Raw genomic sequence first — 23,969 nt, 5'->3', positions numbered from 1 at the left:
GCAGGCCTGGTGGCAAAGCCCTGGGAGCTCCGCTGGAACACAGGGTCCCCCGCCCGGCCGCCGCGGCCCCCCCTCCTGGCAGCCCCAGACTCCAGATGTTCCGAGCGCTCGCTGGGAAGGCCTGCTGGCGCCACGGAGGGCAGAGGGCAGGGAAAGCACGCGAGCTGGAAGCCCAAGCACTCAGTCACCGCAGGGCTTGGCAGCCCGCCCAGCCCTCTGCTGGCACATTCCCCAGCTCTCCCCTGGCCATCTGTTCCCAAAAAACCCTTTCAGAGCCTCATCATCACTCACGATACAACAGCGCGAGCAGCTGGTTTGGAGGCAGCAGGGAAAACCGTGCAAAAGGTCCTTTGTGAGAGAGGAAACTCGCTTATGAATAACAGGGCTGGACGCCGTAAAAGTTGGCGGCTGGAATCCCTGTTTCTCAGGCGCCGCTGTTTTCTCCCGACTCTTTATCTTTGCTTTTTATTTCGTTTCCCCTTGTTTGCTTTTAATGTTGTTTCTTCCTCTTCTTGCACCAGTTGTGACTTTTCTTGCTCCTCCGAGGTGCCTGAAGGCCACCTCATTAAGTCTCCTGGACGATGCCCGACTGTTGTTGTTTTTTTTTCCCTGTTCTCTAAGCTGTTAAAATTGGGGATGGTTAGAATTGACTGTTTTTGTAAAACCTTGGCTGGAGGAGACAGGGCAGGAAGAAGGTGCCCAGGAGGGCATGGTGCAGGAGAAAATCGTAAACTGGAGGAAGGGTGGAGGGCAGAGAGGGTGCAGAGATCCCCACCAGCTCATCAGAAGGAGACGCTTAGGGAGAAGCGTGGCATTAACGAAACACCCAGTGCCGGGCTCCTTGGCTGATTGCAATATGACATGAAGCCTTTTTTAAGAACTGCTGCCGCTGCCAGAAACTTCTGGGAGATGTCTGCCTGGAATTTGGGCGCCTCCTGGGAGGGTCATCGGGGGCCCTTGGGGTGCTGGGGGAATACTGGCCGCTGGGAGGCCCGCACTGGGGAGGAGAGGAGAGGGCAAGGCCTGTCTGCTTCCCTCAGACCCCTCTGGACCCTTGAGGAGGAGCTGAGAGTCAGGCCCAGGGTTCCAGGTGGAGGTGGGGACAGGGACCCATCCCCAGGTGTCAGATGCTGGTGATGGCATGGGGGTGTCACAGGTCAGGGGCAGGCAACTGGGGGCTTCCTCTTTCCTCTCTCAAGTCCTACCAACCTTTATTCCTTGCCTGCCCCCCACACTATTCCGTGAGACCCAGAAACTCAGCCACCCCTCACCCCAGCAGTGGAAAAAACCTGTCTTCCATACTGCTATGGGTTGTCGGCTCTTCCTACAACAGCTGAGGCTCTGGCTCTGGAGGGCATTTCATCTGCACTTTGGCTAAGACAGTAAAAGAACCCGCCTGCCAATGCAGGAGACACAGGTTCAATCCCTGGGTTGGGAAGATCTGGAGAAGGGAATGGTTCCTCACTCCAGTATTCTTGGTGGAGAATCCCATGGACAGCAGAGCCTGGCAGGCTACAGTCTATGGGGTCGCAAAGAGTCGGACCCGACCGAGTAACCACACTTTCACTTTTCTCTCATCTGCACTTTACTCAGGTCGGTACTTCACACCTTTCTCCTCTCTGCCCATTTTCACTTGGAGAGATGGCAGCTCCACAGGACAAAATATTGAGATTTTTCACAATGTCAGGGCAGTTGATCTCCTCATCCGAAGGGCTGGGTGTGGGCTGATTTCCCCCATCTCTGCTGAGGCCTGAGGTGTGTGGTCTGGACACTGAGGCTGGTCTCAGCTTTGCCCTGGGGGCTATGCGACTGGTGGCTTAGCTCCATTGTCTTATCCGGGAGATGCCAGCCTGCCTCCCTATCTTTCCAGGGATCAGTGGCACAAAGGATGTGAAATTCTTTTGTGAACTCTGCCTTTCCTCCTGCGTCTCCTCGTCTTTGTGGGGCTGAAGTTGAGGAGGGCCTAGGGAAGGACGGGTGGCCATTGGCCCCAGGCCTCTGGTGATGATGTGGGGTCTGTCCAGTGACCAGAGCCTGCTTTCTAGCCCAGGGGCTTCAAGAGGACCAGGGAGAGGCAGGGGGCAGGGGGGCAAGACTGCCCTCCCACTGGAGTTGCCAGGCCTGTCCTGCCCACTGCCCAGCCTTGAGCCCCTGCCCCTGGTACAATGGACAGCCGGGCACAGGGAGCACCAGCAGGCCCTAATTCCCCACCTGTCCTCAAGCTGGCCATCCTTTTTCTTCCTGCCCCCACAGACCGGAGGCAGACCTGTTCTAGGGGAAAGTATAGATCGCTGCCTTCCTTGACCTCCTGGTGTAAATGTTTCTAGAGGGTGAAATAGGGAGCCTCTCATGCCTTCAAGGTGTTTGTTCTCTGCCCAGACGTCACGGCCACCTGGGGCCCCACTGCCTGGCTCCTCCCTGGCTCGATTCATCCCCACCTGAGCCCCTCCCTGCAGCTCTGCTGAGAGCCAGGTATGACAGCCTCTCTGTCCTGCTTGGGACCTTTCAGGGGCTTCCCACAGGCACCTGCCCCTCCCCCCAAGTGACCTGGCTCCAGCCGGTCACTCTGGGTATCCCAATTTACACTCTAGCCACATGGAACTCCTCACCCAGAGGGGCTATTTTTGGTCTCTGTGCTCATACTGTCCCTTCTGCCTGGAATGCCCTTCTCTGCTGTCTGTCTGGACACCTCCTGCTCATGCTGGAAGGCTCAGCTCCTCCTGGAAGCCCTCTCTGATCCCCACCACAGCCTCCTCAGGGTCCCAAAGCAACACAGCCACTTCCATGCCCTTACACAGGGGTGAGTAGAGTCTAATTCAGGCAAGCATCCTGTGATACACTATTAAGCTGTGATAGAACATATTATATTATGTGATCCTCTATTATGTAATATTTTAGAGCTCGTTTTTTGTCATTATATTGTATTTTTACATAATTTGTTACTTGATAAATTATGTGATATTAAAGCCCTATACTGTGGATTGACATATATACACTACCATGTGTAAAGTAGATAGCTAGTGGGAAGCTGCTATATAACAGGGAGCTCAGCTCGGTACTCCACGATGACCTAGAGGGGTGGGATAGGGGTGGTGTGGAAGGGAAGTTCAAGAGGGAGAGGATATATGTATACATATAGCTGGCTCACTTCATTGTACAGCAGAAACTGACACAATATTGTAAAGCGATTTGACCCCAATTAAAAAAAAACAAATCTGTACTACATTACATTACACAGTGTATGTTTAATGTACCTCTCTAGCTAGACTGTGAGCCCTTTCATCTTTGTGTCCCAGCTCCTGGCACATATGTGTGTGCGTGTTCGTCACTCAGTCATGTCTGATTTTTTGCAACCCCATGGACTGTAGCCTGCTAAGCTCCTCTATCCATGGAATTCTCCATGCAAGAATATGGGGTGGGTTGCCATTCCCTTCTCCAGGGGATCTTCCCAATCTGGGAATCAAACCCAGATCTACCATATTGAAGGCAGGTTCTTTAACATCTGAGCCACCAGGGAAGCCCCATAGGAAGCCACTAAACAATGCACAGCATTCTTTCCATGAAAATCCACACATCTGGGGCTGAATGTTCCTGGGCTGAAGGCTAAGACTCTAGGAAGGATGAACTAGGTGTTTTAAGACACAGACACGGAAGTGCCCCTGGGCTCCTCCCAGGCTCCTGTTTGGAGAATTCTGGCTCTTGTTGGCTTGAATCAGTAAGAAAAGCTTTGCATTTTAGATCACAGAAACTTCTCAAGCAGAAGTTTAAACTAACAGGGCTCCTGTTTCTCACAGTTAGGAAAGGTGAAGGGATGTAACTATTCCCTGGCTCCAAGGCTCCGGTGATGCTAAGACTTCAGGCTTCGTTTTTGGTCTGTACCTCATGGCTACACAATGGCTGCCACAGCACTGAGTACTTCATCCACACACTACATCCAAGGCAGGGCAGGGCCTTGCCAGTAAGAGCTTTTGCCTCCTCATCAGTTCAGGCAATCCTTCCCAGACATCCCTTACCCAGGCTGAAAGAGGGAGTGCTGTCCCTGAAACAGAGGAGGACATCAGGTCCTCTCAGCTGGGAGGGCAGCCAGGTCAACAGCCACGTGGCTAATCTCTCAAAAGTTGGTCCCGGAGTTCTGACAGAGTGATTTTCTTCCCAGTGAGGCTAAACAGTGTCATAACCTTAACCACAGTACCAGAACCTCATCTCTGTGAATTTGCCATTCCTCACTGCAGCTCCCCAAATTGAGGGCCGGTAGCCCAGGTGGTGCTAGTGGTAAAGAACCTGCCTGCCCATGCAGGAGATGCAGGTTCAATCCCTGGGCCGGGAAGATCCCCTGGAGAAGGAAATGGCAACCATTCCAGTATTCTTGTCTGGAGAATACTGTGGACAGAGGAGCCTGGCTGGCTACACTGCATGGGGTCACAAAGAGCTGGGCATGACTGAAGCGACTGAGCATGGAAGCAGTCCCATTTCCACTGCACAGCACTGAGGCCCAGAGAGCCGAGGTGGCTGGCCCAGGCCACTGGTGGCCTCATCAGTCTGCAAGTGCTTTTCAGTGTGCAGAGCCTCTCATACTCCTTTTCCTCTTTAGTCCTGCTGTGACCTCCTGAAACCCACATTTCTAACGCAGCTAGATGAGGAGGCTGGGACTTAGGCGGGTGAAGTCACCAAGGGCTATCCAGCTGGGTGGATGGTCAAGACTTAGGAAGGCTCATCCACTTCTGTGAAACAGGCACTCCTGAGTCTAGACCATCAGTGGCCCCTGTTCTCCCAAGGTGAGAGGTCTGGCAGTGCAGGGCCCCATGCTGGGGGGCTGGGGTCTGAGTCTCAGCCCAGCCACTTGGGAGCTCTGTCACCTCGGGCTCTCCAAGCTTCGCTTTCTTTGTAAGACATGGCTAGAGATGTCCACGGGTAGGAGGGTTCAAGGTAATGATGGCCATGAGAGGGCCTCTCAGCTGGATGAGCTTGTTAGTCACTGGTGTTCCTAGAGGTCACTGCTGTCCATTACAGAGGTGGGCAGAGGGAGCCCACATGTCCCCTCCCCATCCGGTGACTTACCCTGGGTTGCTAGGCAGTGGGCACCAGGTCTGTCCCTCTGCTGTGTGTGCATACATGCACAGGTTTGCTGGGCATAAGTAGTGACTATCTGCCAGAATCAGATGGAGGGCCTCACACGTGGTGGGCTGAGTTCCCGGCACTAGGGAGATGCCCGGAACTTATAGGTTTCAAATCTGCCCCTTTTCTCGAGGGATCAGGAGACCTTAGAGGGGTTTCCATTGTAACAGGCAGGGTAGAGCCAGGCAGCTGGGCGCACAGGGGCAGCCCAGTGACCCCACCCACAGCCCGGAGAGCCCTGACAAGGTGTTACTGAGAACTACTCTGCCTGCGCCCTCAGGACAGCGAGGCGTTCCTGACATCCTTCCCCACCAGCATCACACCACACACACAGAGGGTGTGGGTGGCAGCCAGTGCACTTATTTGCAAAGGTTTAGCCCTGTGCACCCAGGGGCAGAACCCTCCTCCTCTGCACACATTGGGTTGACCAAAAAGTTCAGCAGTTTTCCTGTAAGATCGTGGAGAAAAACCTGAGCAAACTTTTTGGCCAACCCACTACATTCAGTAGTTCTTTTATTTTTCTTCAAACTTTAACCTTTTTATTTTGTATTGGGGTATAGCCCATTAACAGCATTGTGATAGGTTCTGGTGAACAGAGAAGGGACTCAGCTATACACATACATGTATCCATTTGTGGTTCGTCATTTACTGTATCACTATATGGGGACAAAAAGATGAAGCAAGCTTGAAGGACCCTTTACATTCATTTAAAAAGAAATAGTTTTTAAAAATGTATTTATTTATTTTAATTGGAAGATAATTACTTTACAATATTGTGATGGTTTTTGCCATACATCAACTTGAATTGACTACAGATATGCATGTGTCCCCCCCATCCTGAACACCCCTCCCACCTCCCTCCCCACCCCATCCCTCTAGGCTATCCCAGAGCACTGGCTTTGGGTGCCCTGCTTCATACATCGAACTCACACTGGTCATCTGTTTTGCATATAGTACTTATATGTTTCAATGCTATTCTTTCAAATCATCCCGCCTTCTCCTTCAAGAACAAATGAATTCCTACTATGTGCTAGGAATTGTCCTAGGTACTGGGTCACTTTGGGGAACAAAACTGACAAAGGCCCCACCCTTTGGAACTCGGGGTAAGTGACACAGAGGCCAGACAGGAAAGTTCACAGGGGAGCCCTGCTTCTGAGCCCACTGTGCCGAGTCTGCGCACAGCTCTTATGAGCATGACTCCCTGGCGTCCCAGGTCAGAGCAGCTGGGCAGAAATGGCTGGGAGGGCAGCTCCTGGAGCAGGTGCAGGGAGAGACCCCAGAACCACAGCCAGTGGCCTGATGGCGTGGGAAGAAACAGAAGAACAAAAAGAGCAACACCAGAGGCTCAGAAGAGCCAGGAGGCATGGAGCCATTCGGTGTCAGGGTAGAGAGCCCAGAAGCCTCCGGGACCTGGAGGGTCTTCTGTAGGCTGATGTTCCCCGGGCTTGACCTTGAGTTGTCAAGAGGAAGCCAAAGTACATCCAGTAGCATCTGACGGAGAATGCAGGGAAGTGCATCAATTATCAAGAACTGGGACCTGTCCAAGCCGTTCGGGCACAGAAAACACGCGCTTCCTTTCTGTAGGGAAACTCACTTCAGCTCGCAGGCTGCTTCTCTTGGGCGGGTGAAGGGGGTGGTCCTTGTCTGTTTTGCTCACTGCGGGACACTCACGTGCTCTGATTGGAGCCTGGCATGGTCTGAACACTCAATAAGTTTTCCCCAAATGAATAGAAGCGTGGAAGTCCAAACAAGTGAGCTGTTTCCAGCAGTCCTCCACAATATCCCATGGGCATCTCCTTGGTGCCCCCAGTGGAGCCCTGGTCACCTGATGGGGAGACACAGTTCCTGTCGTGGTCAACTGACATGCAAATGGGGGAGACACATGCATACACACATGTGTGCACCGACACGTGGCTGCCTAGCGCTAAGGGCTTGGCTTCCCAGCCATTGTGTTCTTTTTTAAAAGTAATTAATTTTTGGCTGTGCTGGGTGAGTCTTCATTGCTGCACACCGGCTTTCTCTAGCTGCAGCAAGTGGGGCTACTCTTTGCCGTGGTCCACGGGCTTCTCACTGCAGTGGCTTCTCTTGTTTTGGAGCACAGGCTCTAGGCACATGGGCTTCAGTAATTGTGCCGCATGGGCTTAGTTGCCCTAAGGCACGTGGGATCTTCCTGGACCAGGGATTGAACCTGTGTCCCAGGCACTGGGAGGCAGATTCTTAACTGCTGAATCACCAAGGAAGTCCAGCCATTGTGTTCTTTAATCCTCTCTTCAACCTCAGACTGTAGACTACTATTATTACCCTTTTACAGGTGGAGAAACAGAGGCACAGAGAGGTTAAGTAACTGCTCAGATTCACACAGCTGGTAGAATGGGGAAGTAAGGCTTCACACAGGGTCCGTCTGATGCCATAGTCGGAACATTTAACCACCGTGCTGCCTTGCCTCTCAATGGGGTGGTGTGCGTTCGGGAGTGTCTCTGTGTGCATTTAAGTGTGTGTGTGTACATGTGTGGGTGAAACATTCATTTTTCTTCCTGAAACCTCTGTGGTGTCACTGATAGTCAAGGTGGTGGTGAGTAAAGGGCCCTGATCAGAGATACCCCAACCCTCCCTGGATCCCATGGTAGCTTCAGAGTCTAGATATAAGGGGCTTAGGGACAATGGGAAGGGCCAGAGGAGGGGTTTGGACACTGTTTTTACAGAAATCATTTGGTTATTTGGGTTGTCCAGGGCCTCACGGCTTCTCCCAGCCACCCCATTATTGCCTCCACGCATCCTGAAACAGCTAGACTCTTACCGAGGGTCTCCTGAAGACATGCTGTGGGCTTTGCAAAGGCTTGCAGGCTGGCACTTTGGCATGGATTGGCTTGTCTGGCTGGTGCCCTATCACTCCTGCTGTCAATTTGCTATAAGGATTGGGGAGGGGAGACCGGAGATGTGCAGAAGGGTGGTGGGGAGCGATCTTAAGCCCTGGGGATCCCTGACACTGTGGTTGGGGATGTGTGTGTGTGTGAGTGTAGTGTTGGTGGCGGATCGTGTGGGAGTCATGAGTCAGGGCCCATGGGAAGCTTCCAGGGAGCAGGACCTTCCTCACCTGGCGGGCCACCTGTTTGCCCAGCTGTCTGCTCCCCTCCAGCCTGTCTGTGGGGCAAGGTCAGGGGCTCCTTGTGCTTCTGGGGTCTGGAAGAGCAGTGTACAGCCAAGTGGAGTTGGCTGGACACTCTCCCAGGATGGGAAGCAGATGGGAGGCTGCAGCAGCTGGGGCTCAGGCCTCACCCAGGCCAGCTTGACCCTCGCCCTGTACTGTGGGGTGGGGTGGGATGGGGGCCAAGAAAGACAGACAGGCTGAGGGACTTGGAGAGAGAGACAGAGGGGCGGTCAAGAGAGAGTTGGCACAGAGACACACAGGCTGAGTATGGAGACAGAGGCAGAGCCTGGCCACCAGAGAGAGTAGTCTGCAGCCCAAGAAGGGATTGGCATGGTGGGGCCTGGTCTCCCTGCCGGTTCCCTGCAGGACCATGGGCTCCCTCCTAGCACTGCCCTGACTCTGGGAGTGCCAGGCTCTGCTTTGCTCTGCTGCATCCTAGTGTGTGACCTAGGGCCTCCATTTTCCTATCTGCAAAATGGGAACAACAACAGCCACCTCCCAAGGGCCGTACAACAGCAAAGGAGTGTGGTGGGCTCCAGACGAGGCCTCTGTCAATGGATTCGCTGACTTCTGTCCCCAGCTCTGAGGGGACAGGGAGCCGAGGATGACCTGGCCCCCTGTTTCAGGAGCTCATGGTGGCACTGTGTGGGGTGAGTGGGCAGGCGATGGCAGTTGCGCCAACCATAGCTTGACACAGAGGAGAGAGAAGAAGTCGGCATGAAGCTCTTGGAGGCTTCAAAGGGAAACACATGTCCCCAGCCTGCAGTGAGGTGGATCTGGAGCCCTCATTGTCTGAACTGGGGACACAGCGACCAGCAGAACCCCACCCTCCTGGAGTCTCTGTTTCTGTGGGCAGGAATAACTGGAAGCTAGGCTGTAACCAGAACAGGGGACACAGGGGACTGCATGGGGATGTCTCAGAGCTGGTCCTGGTACCTGCGTCCCAGTTACACCTCTAGCATCTTAGCCCAGGAGGGATCCCTGTACTTAGCACAGTAACCCTTGTTGTTTCTTACCACTAGGAAAGTTCTTCCGTATGTGCTTGACTGACCCTGAGGTCTGAACACATCCATTAGCCTCAATCCGAAGAGGCTTATTTATTTATTTAAATATGTATCTATTTATTTGGCTGTGCTGGGTCTTAGTGGAGGCACCAGGATCTTTTGTCTTCATCGCAGCATGCAGGACCTTTAGTTGTGACATGTGAACTTTCAGTTGCGACGTATGGAATCCAATTCCCTGACCAGGGATTGAACTCAGGGCCTCTGCATAGGAGCACTGTGTCTTAGCCACTGGACCACCAGGAAAAGTCCCAGCAGCAAGGAGTTTGGACTGCTGGACCGAGCCATGCTCCTGACCTGGCCTCCTTGTATCACAGGCAGTCACAGCATCCTACAGCCCAGGGCCCCAGACAATTGAATTCACTCCTCTGGTGAGCAGCTTGGTGGGACAGGGGAAAGGTGCCTAGACAGCATTTACCAGCAACAGTGCTTTCAGTGGGCTTCCTTGATAGCTCAGTTGGTAAAGAATCCACCTGTAATGCCAGAGACCTAGGTTTGATCCCTGGGTGGGGAAGATTCCCCTGGAGAAGGACATGGCAACCCACTCCAGTATTCTTGCCTGGAAAATCCCACAGACAGAGAAGCCTGGCAGGCTACAGTTCACGGGGTCTCCAAGAGTCGAACATGACCTAGCGGCTAAACCACAGGTGGTTTCAGCTTTGCCCTGGGCTTAGATTATAAGCTGCCCCAGGGCAGGGCCTCTAACTCCAGTGCCTGTCACAGAGCTGACACTCAGAAGGAACTCAATAAATCTTTGTTGAGTAAGTGGATTTCCTCCCCCAGTTCACAGTCCCTAGGTGGAGTCCTCCGGCTCACAAGGGGCTCTGGCCATCACTTTGCAGCTCTAAGACCTTGAGAGTCCTCCTAGCCAGGACACAGTGTGATCCTTGATTCACACCATGTTCCCGCCCTCAGCAAACAGCAGCCAGCTCCAACTGCTCATAAATTTCCTGCCTGTCACCCATGGCGCCCAGGCCAGGCGAGGCAGGAGGCGCTAGGGGTGGGCTGAGCCATACCTGCTTCCAGTTCCCTGGGAAATTTGGAGGCCAGAAGCCCAGGCCTTTGCATGTGCCCAGAATAACCTCAGCAGAGCCAGGCCCCTTGGAGATGTGTAAGCAGGTCTGCCAAATGCAAAGATGAATGGGCTGGAATGTTCGAGAAAACACAAACACCCGCTTGCGGTACAGCTTGTGCAAGCTGGTTTCACTCCCAAGAAATCTGATACAGGCCTGCCTAAGCACAGGAAAAGTGTGTGGATGTATGGATCTAGAGAGTATCATACTGAGTGAAGTAAGTTAGGGAAAGACAAATATCATATAATATCACTTATAGGTGGAATCCAAAAGTGATACAAGCAAAGTTATTTACAAAACAGAAACAGACTCACAGTCATAGAAAGCAAGCTTATGGCTACTAACAGGGAAAACAATGGAAAGGGATAAATTGGGAGTTTGGAATTAACATATACACACTGCTGTATGCAATAAATAGTAAGGACATATAGCACAGACAACTATATTCAATATCTTGTAATAATCTACAATGGAAAAGAATCTGAAAAAGAATATATATATATATATGCATGAATCACTTTGCTGTATACCTGAAATTAATACAACATTGTAAATCAACTGTGGTGGTGGTGGTTTAGTCACTAAGTCGTGACCAACTCTTTGCGACCCCACGGACTGTAGCCTGCCAGGCGCCTCTGTCCATAGGATTTCCCAGGCGGGAATACTGGAGTGGGTTGCCATTTCCTCCTCCAGGGGATTTCCCGATCCATGAATCAAACTTGTGTCTCCTGCTTGGCAGGCGGATTCTTTACCACTGAGCCACCTTAAGACTTCCCTGGTTGTCCCGTGGTTCAGAATCCACCTTGCGATGCAGGGGATGTAGGTTCTATCCCTGGTCTGGGAAGATTCCACCTGCCTCAGGGTGGCTAAGCCTGGGTGTCACAACCCTAAAGCTCGTGCCCCACAACAAGAGAAGCGACCGTAAAGGGAAGCCCATGCAGCACAACCAGAGAGAAGCCCATGCAGCACAACCAGAGAGTAGCCCATGCAGCAATGAAGATCCAGGGTAGACAAAAATAAAAGAAAGAAATAAAATTTAAATGGAAATAGTAAGAAACAAAAAAAAAAACTAGAAAAAGAAAAGAAAAGGAAAAGCGTGTGAAAGAGCAATCACCTATAGCCAGCATGGTTTCTCTGGGTGGGGAGGGGGAGGTGACTTCAATGGTTTCTTCTGTTTAGTTGTCTGTGTTTTTTACGTTTTCTACAATTAACCTGTACTATCTACGCATGTATGGAAGTTTTAATGGTTTTATTGAGAGTATACTTTACCCATTTAAAGCTTACAATCCAATAGATTCTAGGATTTTCACTAAAATGTGGCCATCAACACAACCGATTTAGAGCATTTTCTTTCTTTCCCCCTTTTTTCTTTTAATATTTGGTTGCACTGGCTCTTCGTTGCAGCCCGCTGGATATTTATTGCCATGTGCTTTGCAGCATGTGGGATCTTTTTTCTTTTTAGTGCGGCCTCAGCATCTTTTCCCATGGACGGAGGAGCCTGGTGGGTTACAGTTCACAAGGTTGCAAAGAGTCGGACACAACTGAGCGACTTCACTTTCACTTTCAGCATCTTTAGTTGTGGCATGTGGGATCTAGTTCCCTGACCAGGAGTAGAACTCCCAGGGCCCCCTGCGTTGGCAGTGTGGAGTCTTAACCACTGGACCACCATGGAAACCCCCAATTTAGACCATTCTTATCAGCTCCAGAAGAGACCCCATATGCTTTGGCAGTCCCTGTCTCCTTCCCAGTTCTGAGCAACCACAGATCTATAGATTTCCCTGTTATGGACATTTCGTGTGCATGGAATCATATAATACTTGAACATCTGTGTCTGGATCCTTTCACCTAGCGTACTGTTTTCAAGGTTTACCCATGTTCTGTCACGTGTCAGTACTTCCTGCCTTTTTATGGCTGAGTAATATTCTTTTGTATGAATATACCACATTTCACTTGTTTATTCATTATGAATGTGATCTCGGTAATTTAAAAATTGTGCTTATTGAAGCAACTTAGTGCACACACCATCTTGGGATTCCCGGGTGGTGCTAGTAAGTAAAGAACCTGCCTACCAATGCAGGAGACATAAGAGACATGGGTTTGATCCCTGAGTCAGGAAGATACCGTGGAGAACAGAATGGCAACCCACTCCAGAATTCTTGCCTGGAGAATCCCATGGACAGAGGAGCCTGGCAGGCTATAGTCCATAGGGTTGCAGAGTTGGACTTGACTGAAGCGTCTGAGCATGCACGCACAGATTTATTGCTTCCTGTTCTGGACGTTTCTGGCCAAGATGGCAGTTGGTTCCTTGTGACTATTTCTGGTTACTTGTTTTGAGACTTTTCAGCCTATGATACCATTTTATGTTTTCAAACACCAGTGAGTCACCCCAAGGACCCAGCTCTTTGCAGGAATGGGAACTGGTACTTCAACTGTGGGCCAGACCCTGTTGGGCACATGTGGCTCCCTTGTCCCATTGATTCTTTGCAACTGACCTAAAGGTGGGTACTATTACTGTGCTCATTTTAAAGATGGGTAAACTGAGACTTTGAGAGATCAACCAGCCTGCCCAGGGCCCCAGGGCCCCAGAGCCCCACTGACTTTAAGGCCAAGATGAAACCTAGCATTCAGCATTTAGAACCAAACACAAAATCCCCTTTTAGCCTACATATTGGTTTACATAAAAGTGAAAGATAGGGAATTTCCTGGCAGTCCAGTGGTTAGGACTTGGCACTTTCACTGCCAAGGGCTGGGTTCAATCCCTGGTCAGAGAACTAAGATCCCACAAGCTGTGTAGCTCAGCTTTCCCTGGCACCCCCCACTCCCCCCAAAAAAAGATGAAAGTAAAATAATGCCTGATAGTGTGGGTCTTGCAAAATACATCTCTGATGCCCCCCGTTTGTCTTTATTTTTTTCAGTATTTTTAAAAAATTAATTAATAAATTTGAAAAGTTTTTGCTTGCCCTGGGTCTTTGTGGCTGTGTTTGGGCTTTTTCTAGTTGTGGCGAGTGGGGGCTACTCTCTAGTTGCCGTGCCCAGGCTTCTCACTGCAGTGCCTTCTGCTCTTGCAGAGCACGGCTCTAGAGCACAGGCTTGATAGTTGTGCTTTATGGGCTTAGTTTGCTCCACAGCATGTGCGATCTTCCCAGAACAGGGATAGAACACATGTCTCCTACATTGGGACATTGGGAGATGGATTCTTTACCACTGAGTCACCAGGGAAGCCTCATTCTTCTTTTTTTTTTTTTTTCATGTTTTGTCTGCACCATGCAGCCTGTGGGATCTTAGTCCCCCAACCAGGGATTGAACCCACTCCCTCTGCGTTAGACGCATGGACTGTCAGGGAAGTCCCTGTCTTTCATATTTTAGTGTTAAAATAACACTTGCAATCTGACTGCTCCTTTAAGGACAAACCATAAAAAAAAAAATTCAGGATTTCATTACCATTTGATGCCTTTTTCTGCTTATAAAAGGCTGTATCCAAATTGCTTATCTATAGAAAAAATGTATAATTTGAAAACAGTGAAACATGGTTAAGTAAGTAAAGTGACTGAAAATGAACTTGAAAGGTAAAACAACTTACAGGCAGAAATAATAATTTTTTAAAATGCCCTACAGTGATAAAATTACTCTGAGGAAACCAATCCACTTAAAGCCAAAGACAAACTTAGTAAGCAGAGGAGTATAATTAGAAATTTAAAAATTGGAAGTGAACAAAAGCAGAAAGATGCAATACAGTTCCTGAATTCACAACAGTTGCAGGCACAGTTAGCCAAAATGTCCAGTGACACATTTGAAATAGGAAACCTATCTGTGGCACATAATCGCTACATTAAATAAAAAGGCAGTGAGTGGAAATATTTATTTACGTGGTCAACAAATAGCAAATGTTTATTGAGATACTACTGTGTGTCCAGACTGTTTTAGGCCCTGAGGCTACAACAGCCAACAAAACAGACCACATCCCTGGCCCTATGGAGCTGATGTTCCGACCACAAATGAGTGAACAATCAAAAGATGATTTCTGCAACTTCCCTGGCAGTCCAGTGGTTAGGACTCTGCACTTTCACCTCTGAGGTTGCGGGTTCTATCCTTGCTTGGGGAACTAAGATCCTACAAGCTGTGAGGTGTGGCCAAAAAAAAAAAGATGATTCCTGAATGTGATAAACACAGCCACTTTGTCACACTGACCAAATCACCTCAATCGGACTGCACACATCAGACCTGCTGCAAGGGACCTGGGAGGGATCTTGTCTAGTCATTTTTAAAGTTTACGATAGCAAGACTTTTTGATGCTTTTGAACTGTAGTGTTGGAGAAGACTCTTGAGAGTCCCTTGGACAGCCAGGAGGTCAAACCAGTCACTCCTAAAGGACATAAACCCTGAATATTCATTGAAAGGACTGATGCTGAAGCTCCAATACTTTGGCCACCTGATGTGAAGAGCCAACTCATTGGAAAAGACCTCGATGCTGGGCCAGATTGAGGGCAAGAGAAGGAGCGACAGAGGATGAGATAGTTGGATGGCATCATCGACTCAATGGACATGAGTTTGAACAAACTCCAGGAGACAGTGAAGGACAGGGAGGCCTGGCGTGCTGCAGACCGGAGTTGCAAAGAGTCACACATGACTGAGCAACTGAACAACGTTAGTGAGAGGCAGAACCTGTATTTAAAGGGCATCCTCCTCGTTGAGGGACCATGTAGGGGGCTCCTCAGGACCACGAAACCCTTACCCAGCCACACCCAGAGCCTTGGCTGCAGTGGAAACAACCACTCACAAAAAGTCCAGAGCTGGTTGGGATGCAAGCTGTATTTCTCACCTGGAGCAGGATGTGGCCAGGGGTTACGTAAGAAGGAGTCTGTGGTGTGGTTGTCACAGTGGAGAGTAAGCCCAACCCTCTCCTCTGTATTTGCAGTTATGCTTGCATGTGTACATGTGTACACACACCTATACACACACCTTGCCTCTTCTGAAGGGATGCATAGGTAGATTTGTCTTCTATCTTTCAGTCACAGCTGATGGGTCCATGGTAAGAAATCTGACTGAGGCTGGACCAATTGCCTCCCTTCACTGGGCATTTGAGGTGGGGATGTTGAGAGACTGGGTCGATGGTGAGACAGGCAGTAAAGAAGCAGGGCCTGGATGTGGCCGAGTGATATGGTTGGCAGGGCACCTGGAGGGAAGGGGCATAGATAGCCCCTTGAGGTTTGCAAGCTTTCCTGAGACTTTCCTCCAGCCTCCCCGTAATGCCCTTTCATTGTTGTTTAGCTGCTAAGTCATGTCAGACTCTTTGGGACCCAATGGACTTTAGCCCATCAGACTTCTCCATGGGATTCTTCCATGGGATTTCCCAGGCAAGAATACTGGAGTGGGTTGCCATTTCCTCCTCCAGGGGATCTTCCCAACCCAAGGATCAAACTCATGTCTCCTGCATTGGTGGGCAGATTCTTTACCACTGAACCACAGGGAAGCCCCTTGGGTAGCCTTGAATAATGGAAAGAAAGATTGGAATGAGTTTCTTCTCCTCGCAATGCAGTCACAATCACACAATCAAAAGAAAATTCTGGGTAAATAAAACCATACACATTTCTTGACTGCAGGATTTTTCAGAGCTTTTAATATGTCCATATATACTGTGACTTTCTCCAGGGGATCTTCCTGACCCAGGGATCGAACCTGGGTCTCCTGCATTGCAGGCAGACTCTTCATCAGCTGAGACACCAGGGAAGCCCATACAGTGACTTCCAAGATGGGGCCAAGGTCTGTGATGTTTCCAAGACTCATGGGATATGCCTCACCTGGCTCATTCTCTGCAGAACAACCCTTTGGGGAGTGCTTATCCACGTGCATGGACTTGTACTTGCCATACAGGTGAAGGAATTAAATCATAGACAGGGAGCGTCAGCTTCCCAAGGTCACACAGCTGGTTAATTGCAGAAAAGGTCCTGGCACCTAAGACTTCCCGTTGTTCCTCCTGCCACACCCCAGTTGACATAAGGCTTCCTTGGATGGATGATGTTATGTGTGGGATTCCTGGTCCAAGGTGGGTGGTGGAAGGCAGGTCCAGTATAGATGTGAGGGAAAGGGTGGGGTTGAGAACTGAAGGTCAGGCCTTGGGCTGGTGGTAGCCATGGCTTCCGTGGAGCCTGAGAGCCCTACCAATGGCTTGGGGCAGAGCCTGGCTGGGCGGCCGCGCCTTAACAGAGCAGCCAGTGGGCCGGCTCCAGCTGCCCCAGCCTCGCGCGCCTTCTCTGACCGCAGGCGGACTGAGCGAGAGAGGAACTCAGGGCCAGTCCTCGGCCGGCCCGCCCAGGCAGCCAGCGCCGGGATGACGCGGCTGTAAATCACCACGTGGACCACAGACCCAGTGCCATCCCCACGGGTTTCCTTTCCGCTTCTTAATCCTCCTCTTCAGACTCAGTAACAAAAAGCAGATTCCTGCTGGGGCCAGCACGCACCATGGGCTCGGAGAATGTGAGCCCGAACTCACCACATCAAGATGCTCCCTCCTCTCACTTTTCCTTTTACCCCTGTCTTAGCCTCTATTAGCCGGAGGACACTCCCTCCTCCTGGCAGGGCTCCCTCGCCCTCCTTGGACCCCGCTTCCAGCCTTGCCCCAGCCTCTACCTTGGCCGCCTGCCCATTGGCCGCCCAGGCCTGAGGCTCACCGGGGCCTGTGGTTAGCAGCCCCTCCAGCCTCGTGGTTTGGCTCCAGCCCGGCTCCCCAAGCCTCCCTTTCATCAGGAGTTGCCTTCGTGTGTTAGGATAAACAGCACTGATCAGGGTTCAAATGCTGGTGCTGCCAACTCATAGGTAGCACTTACCTCTGAGATGGGGGATGTGAGAAGGTTCCCTGGCACGTCGGAGGTGCCTGACAGCTGTTCTGTTCCAAAAATAAGTGCTTAGCTGTTTGTTCAGGGTTGTTGCAAGAAGCAAGAGAGAGGTATTTGGCACTGCTTTGCTAGGGGTTTGCGTGCCCAGTTAAGGGATGGTTGTTCTCCTGAGTGTTCTTAGGTGGACTTGGAGCCCCCGAAGAGCCTCCCCACCAGCTCTGATCTCCCTCCAAAGCTAAAGCCCTGGCAGCCCCTATGACCTCTCCCCATCTCCTATCCCTTCCTATAGCAAATCCTACCCTTTGGTCAGTTTTCTCATGAGCAACAGCAAGTTCAGTGGCCAGACAGAAGTTTCTGAAGGTCAGGACTGCAAGGGACTGAAAGATGGTCTAAGCTAAGGGTTTTCCAATTTGCCCCAAAGCACCCGAGTTCTCAGAGTCTTCACCAGGCTCCACGTTGGAAGCAATACTGTAGACTCTGGGTCCCTTTCTCTCTGTGTCCCGCTTCCTCTCCTGATTCAAATAGACCAGAACCATGCTTATCTGTTTTCTACATTAGAATTTCAAGGTCAGAATTCACTTATTTCCACTAGATGAAGACACTATTATTTTATAGATAAGAACACTGAGGCCTAGCTAGCGGGGGGATGGGCTGCACCTAGAGTCGGCCTCTTGGCTGCTGGTGTAGTATCTTGTCTGAAGGATGTGGGGAGAAGGAAGTGAGGATGCCGTTCCTGTGGGCAGGGGCAGGGCTGACTCTAACATTCCTTGGAGGTGTGACCTAGGGATTGGAGGTGTGACCTAGGGATTGTAGGTCACACCTGGGTATCAGGACCAGGGGTCCCTGAGCTGCTTCTACCTGCTACACCCCCTCCCATCTCCCAAACCAACTAAATCAGCATGTGTGCTGAGTCGATTCAATCTTGCCTTACACTCTGTGACCCCATGGACTGTAGCCCACCAAGCTCCTCTGTCCATGGCATTCTCTAGGCAAGAATACTGGAGTGGGTTGCCATGCCCTCCTCCAGGGGATCTTCCCGACCCAGGGATCAAACCTATGTCTCCTGTGTCTCCTGCATTGGCAGGCGGGTTCTTTACCACTAGCGCCACCTGGGAAGCCCAACTCAATCAGCAGTGGTTCTAAAATGCAGTGGGGGTGGGGTGGGAAGTAAGGGGATACCGTGGGCTCTGGTGGCAGCCAGTCCTGGGTCCAAATGGTGGCTCCATCCCTTACTGAACGCTTCAAGATGCAGTCCCTGCCTGAGCCATATGGATCCTTCCTAGGGCAGCCGTGAGGGTAAGAGCAGGTGCCACGGGTGCCGGCACCTGGTGCGGGCTGGCCTTCTGGAGTTAGGACCAGTGTGTGTGTGGGGGGTGCTTCTGACCATTGGTTGTTTCTTTTCTTTTTTTAAAAATTTGTTTATTTGGCTGTGCCAGGTCTCGGTTGCAGCACGTGGGACCTTTAGTTGTGGCATGTGGTATCCAGTTCCCTGATCAGGGATGGAACCTGGGCCCCTTGCATTGGGAGCAAGGAGTCTCAGCCACTGGACCACCAGGACATCCCCGTTGGTTGTTTCTTTTTGTTTGTTGAAGTATAGTTATTTAAAATACTATATTATTTTCAGTTGTATAATATAGTGAATCAAAAATTTTATAGATTATATTCCATTTAAAGTTATTATAAAATATTGGCTATATTTCCTGCACCATACAATATATCCTTTTAGCTTAGCTATTTTATTTTTTGTTTGTTTCTTAGCTTTTTTTTTTGTATTGGAGTGTGTTTGATTTGGGGGCTTCCCTGGTGGCTCAGCTGGTGAAGAATCTGTCTGCAGTGCAAGAGACTGCCTCCTGTGTTAGTTTCAGGTGTGCAGCAAAGTGATTAATTATACATATACATATACCTATTCTTTTTCAGATTCGTTTTCCATATAGGTTATTACAGAGTACTGAGTAGAGTTCCCTGTGCTATACAGTAGGTCCTTGTTGATTATCTGTTTTATATATGGTGCGTATATGTTAATCCTATCCTCCTAATTTATCCCTTTCCTCCCATTGGCTGATTCTTTCAGGAGTGACCAGCCATGGGCTCGCCTGAGGATGCTGCTGTGGGCCCTCTTTCCAAGTCAGCTTGAGGAGAAGGTGAGCTTGCCAAGTCCAGCCTCGTCTTCCTCTCTAAGATGCCACCGGATGCTCAGACCACCTCCTCTCAGGACAAGAGTTAGCCTGCCTCCTACTCACCCTCACCCAGACCCCCACCCCCAGCCACTCTACGGTGACTTTGCACTTTGCTCTCTGCCCGGTGGGGTGGGGAGAGCAAAGTCTTCGCCTTGCCCGGGCCTGAGGCCCACCGTCCTGGCTGCAGAAATTCATTGCCAAAGATTCAACAGGGACACTGAACAAACTGGGGGTGAGAGGACCCCATGGTGAAAAGCCACACTGTGGCTCTGTGACCTTTGCTCCTCGTGTTGCCCGGGTCCCATCTCAGGCCAAAGACAAGTCAACATTTCCACTAGGAACTCATGGAAGAGATGGATGTTTGGTAACTTCAGACATGATCCGGAACTGTCTTTCTCCACTTGGCCCTGAGCTGGCTGGACCCAAGATACATCTTCTAGGGGCTGTGAGAGGGAGGCTGGGGGTGCCTGTGGGGAGTGGGATCTAAGATCCCAGCCCCTCTCTCCCTCCCACTGGCTGCCCAGGCCTCTGACCTTGATTTTCCATGTTCCCTGGGCCCAGGCTCCTTCTTGGGCCCTCAGCATCATGAGAATTGAGTATGTAGGGGGAGCAGCACCCATACCCCACCCCCGGGACTTGCCTCGAGGTGACCTGCCCCCAGCTGGCCTGGCCAGCCACTCCTTGCCAGGGGCCCGCCCTCCTGACAGGACACACAAGAGGGTGCCCTGCCTGGAGGCCAATGGTCTGTGACGGTTGTGCAGGGGGGCAGAGGAGAGGAAGGGACCAGGGGAATGGGCCAGTAATGTGGGGAGGAAGGCATGTTCAAAGCCAAGGCCTGTTCTTTCCTTGTGCTCACATGGCCAAAGCTGTTCACATCTGTGCTCAACCATCTGCTTCAAATTGAAGTAAAAGCCCCAATGTGTAAAGAAAACACTTGCTTGTGTTGATGGACTCTGTGGGTGACCAGGACTTTGGCCAGTCAGTCAGGGGGAGGAAAGAGGTTGAGAGTCCTTCAGAAATGAACAGTGTGTGAATGAATGTGTGTGTGGGTGTGTATGTGTGACGGGGTGGGGTGGGGCCTTCGCCATGGCCTTGGCCTAGACTAGTGACCAGGAGGCCAGGTCAGGAACACGTGAGGAGCTTTCTCTGCTTGTACTGCATTTACTCCATACTGTGAGTTTATAAGGTGGGGACTGAATTTTTTATCCTGTTGTACAGACGAGGAACCTGAATACAGAAGGAGAAGGGCAGGTCAGTGACAAAGCCAGGTCTCACACGGTGGCCTCACTCCAAAGCCTGTGCTGTTAACACCTTTCCAGCCCTATAAGCCAGTTCCGGCCCAAGGTCTTGGCGTGGCTTTGTCCCATCTGTGCGCTGCAGTGGGCCTTGAATGGGACAGAATAGCCCAGCAGGGGTGGTTGGGTTGTGGTTTAGTTGCTCAGACGTTTCCAATTCTTGTGTCCCCGTGGGCTCTAGCTCACCAGGCTCCTCTCTCCATGGAATTGCTCCTCTCTCTCTTGCTCCTCTCTCCAGGCAAGAATACTAGAATGGGTTGCCATTTCCTTCTCCCGGGGAACTTCCCAACCTAGGGATCAAACCCTGGTCTCCTGTGCTGCAGGTGGTCTCCTGCATTGCAGGTGGATTGGATTCTTTACAAACTGAGTCACCAGGGAAGCCCTCATGGGGATGGGGGAGGGGTAATAAGAAAAGAACTCTGAAAGGAATGTCAGGGTGGAGGGCTGTAGGAGGGGCAGAGGTCTTGAAGGATGAATCGTTTTCTGAGCAGAGGAATGGAAGAAGAACTTTCTATACAGAGAAGTCTTCAGCCCTCAAAAGAGGTTAGAATTACCTAAGGAGGTTATTAAATATTGACATAAAGTGTTAATGCCAAAGTTCCATCTTCAGAAATTCTGCTATATTGGTCTGGGCACTTGGGACTTTTAAAAGCTCCCCAAGTGATTCCAATGTGCAGGTATGGTTGAGAGTTACTGGATTAAGGGGGGTTAGATCACTGACAAAAAAAGTGATTTAAAATCACGGATGTGGAATACAGGCTGTGCTAAAAATGTGGACATGTGTGTGTGTGTGTGCAAATATACAAGCAAATAATTGTGATACCATCAGATGACTGTATGAATGTATACACACATATGAGTGACAAGAAGTTCCATGTTTTTCTTTTCTAGCTTCTTTCCCAATACAGCAGCTTTGATTCTTTTGCATGCGCGCGCGCACACACACACACACTCCTTCTTGAACGCACATGCATGCCCAGATATCCACCGTGTACATCCCCAGGGAAGAAAAATCCATTTCCCATGGATTCACATTTCATTGGCAGCCTTCTCAACAGTTTGTGTAAATAACCGTGCAAAAAGACCCTCACCAAAATAAAAGTGATAAAGAGCCGCCTTCCTGGAGCCTTGAGAGCACTTGTCCTGTTTCAGCTGAGAGTGTGGTCACAGGGCCCCTGCAGATTCGTTTACACACATACCCTCCATGCTCCGTTGTTTGCTCTGGGTCCTGGCTCCACACACCGGGGGTGGCTCAGTCACGGAGGGCGTGTACCCATGTAGGAGGCCATGTGTGTACACACCATGTCCATGTGTGTACCTCTGGTTCATGCTTGGTTCCTGCAGCACGCGTGCTTCTTGCTCTCCAAAGGGCAAAACCACAAAGAAGAGCTCTGGAAGTTGAAGATCCCCCCAAGCTCAAGGCTGAGCATCAGCAGGCTCTTCAAAAACAACATGCACGCAGGCTGCGTGTTCCTTCTTGGTTCCGACCTCAGACTGTCCTAGAAGAGAGGTGTAAATTCTGGGGAAGGATTCCACAAGTCCCTGGGCCACTTTCTGGGTCATAGCATGGCCAGGGCCCCTGTGGATTCCATCTCCCCACACCATCCTTTCTCCCATCCCCATGGCCCACCATGTGGTCCTGGACATCCCCAAATCCCCTCCACTTCATCATGTCCCATTTCTTTTCCTGATTAACCCACCGACTCATCTCCCCTTCCTCACAAGTCAGTGAGATGCAAGAGCTAGTAGGTCCCAGGGGCAGGGAACTGGGTAGCAGAGCTATGAACAGGGACTGCCTAGGGAGCAAAGGTGCAGACAGGGCTCCTTTGTGCCCAAGATACAGGGCAGAGAGTTGGGTACCGCTAATTGGGCTGAGCTGGGGTATACTGGGGCTTCCCTGGTGCCTCAGACAGTCAAGAATCTGCCTCCAATGCGAGAGACCTGGATTTGATTCCTGGGTCAGGAAGATCCCCTGGAGAATGGAATGGCAACCCACTCTGGTATTTTTGCCCAGAGAATCCCATGGACAGAGGAGCCTGGCAGGATACACTCCATGGAGTCACAAAGAATGACTTTGTGTCCACTCAGTCAGACACAACTGAGTGGCTAACACACAACAACACAAGGGCTGTACTGGGTGGGGGGGGTCAGTCGGGGGGCCCACTAGGGAGCTAGAGTAGGGGTTACACTTGTCTCCCACCTTCCACTTGGCTTCCTGAGCTACAAAGTGGCTATTGCCAAGGAGCCCAAGTGACAAATAACCTAGCCCTCTCAAAGCAAGACTCTGACATCTCCAAGTGTGTCTTTCAGCAGATTCATGTAGCCTTCTGACTCTCTGCCACCTGCACGGATGCTTGCTGTTTTCAGGCTCCAGGAGGACAGGGAGGCTGGAGAGGGCCCCGCCTGAGCGAGGTGGGGAGGGGAGGGAGCGGCTGGCTTCGCCCTTTGCCCCAAGGATCCTACCTTCTCACAGTCTCCTCTGGTCTCCTGGACCCCAGACAAGCTGTGTCTGCCTCCCTGAAGCCAGGGACCCCAAGGAACCTGGCTTAATAAATAACGACTTTGTTTTGCAACTATTTGGGCATGTGTCTAATCTCCAGATGGCACTGTGAATTCCTAGAGGGCAGAGATTAGGTCAATCACGTCTCCAAATCCTTGAAAAGGCTTTGTACAATGTATATATCGGTTTCTTTGTTGAATGAATGGATAAAATATGAAAAATATGGTAATTCACGCATTTATTTTCTTCCTTCCACAAATAACTACCAAGCAGCTAATTTGTTAAGACCCAAGAGAACAGGGCACAGGCCTTTACCAAGGACTCAAAGAAGCTCAGGAAGCTTCCCTGGTGGCTCAGATGGTAAAGAATCTGCTGCAGTACAGGAGACCCCAGTTCAATCCCTAGGTTGGCCCTGGAGAAGGATATGGCAACACACTCCACTATTCTTGCCTGGGAAATTCCATGGACAGAGGAGCCTGGTGGGCTACAGTCCATGCAGTAGCAAAGAGCAGGACTCGACTGAGCGACTAACACTTTCACTTTTAAACAGGCTCAAAGGGAGAAGCTCCAGAGCAGAGGGGAGCCCAGGCTTGAGGCTTTTTACTCTTTCTGTGGCTGAGCCTTTGCACACTCCTGCAAAGAGGAGAGCTTCATTGCACGTGTGCCTGGCCTGCAGGAGGTGCTGAATAAACGTTTATCAAGGTGTGTGGATGAATGAATGAATGCAGCCCTACCCCCACACCCCTCCTCCGATATCACTAATCAAC

The 23,969-nt window shown here is 50.8% G+C and overlaps 1 protein-coding gene across 2 annotated transcripts in view; it reads left to right on the top strand.

Moving 5' to 3' along the window:
* Nucleotides 1–22,790, top strand: part of ATOH8 (atonal bHLH transcription factor 8) — a 44,469-nt gene extending 21,679 nt beyond the window's left edge. The window contains exon 3 of one of the 2 annotated variants that reach the window (XM_055540336.1): nucleotides 19,302–22,790. In XM_055540336.1, the coding sequence (XP_055396311.1) occupies nucleotides 19,302–19,307 (6 nt within the window). In that variant the 3' untranslated portion in view covers nucleotides 19,308–22,790. Of the gene's footprint in view, nucleotides 1–16,046; nucleotides 16,800–19,301 lie in introns of those variants that run through there. The other variant, XM_055540333.1, reaches the window with a different exon arrangement.
* Nucleotides 22,791–23,969: the final 1,179 nt, after the last annotated feature.

Source organism: Bubalus kerabau, chromosome 11 (genome assembly GCF_029407905.1).
Source record: "Bubalus kerabau isolate K-KA32 ecotype Philippines breed swamp buffalo chromosome 11, PCC_UOA_SB_1v2, whole genome shotgun sequence".
In the NCBI taxonomy this organism is placed as follows: Eukaryota; Metazoa; Chordata; class Mammalia; order Artiodactyla; family Bovidae; genus Bubalus; species Bubalus kerabau.
Note: the sequence above shows the minus strand (reverse complement) of the source record. Positions and strands in the feature narration are given on the sequence as shown.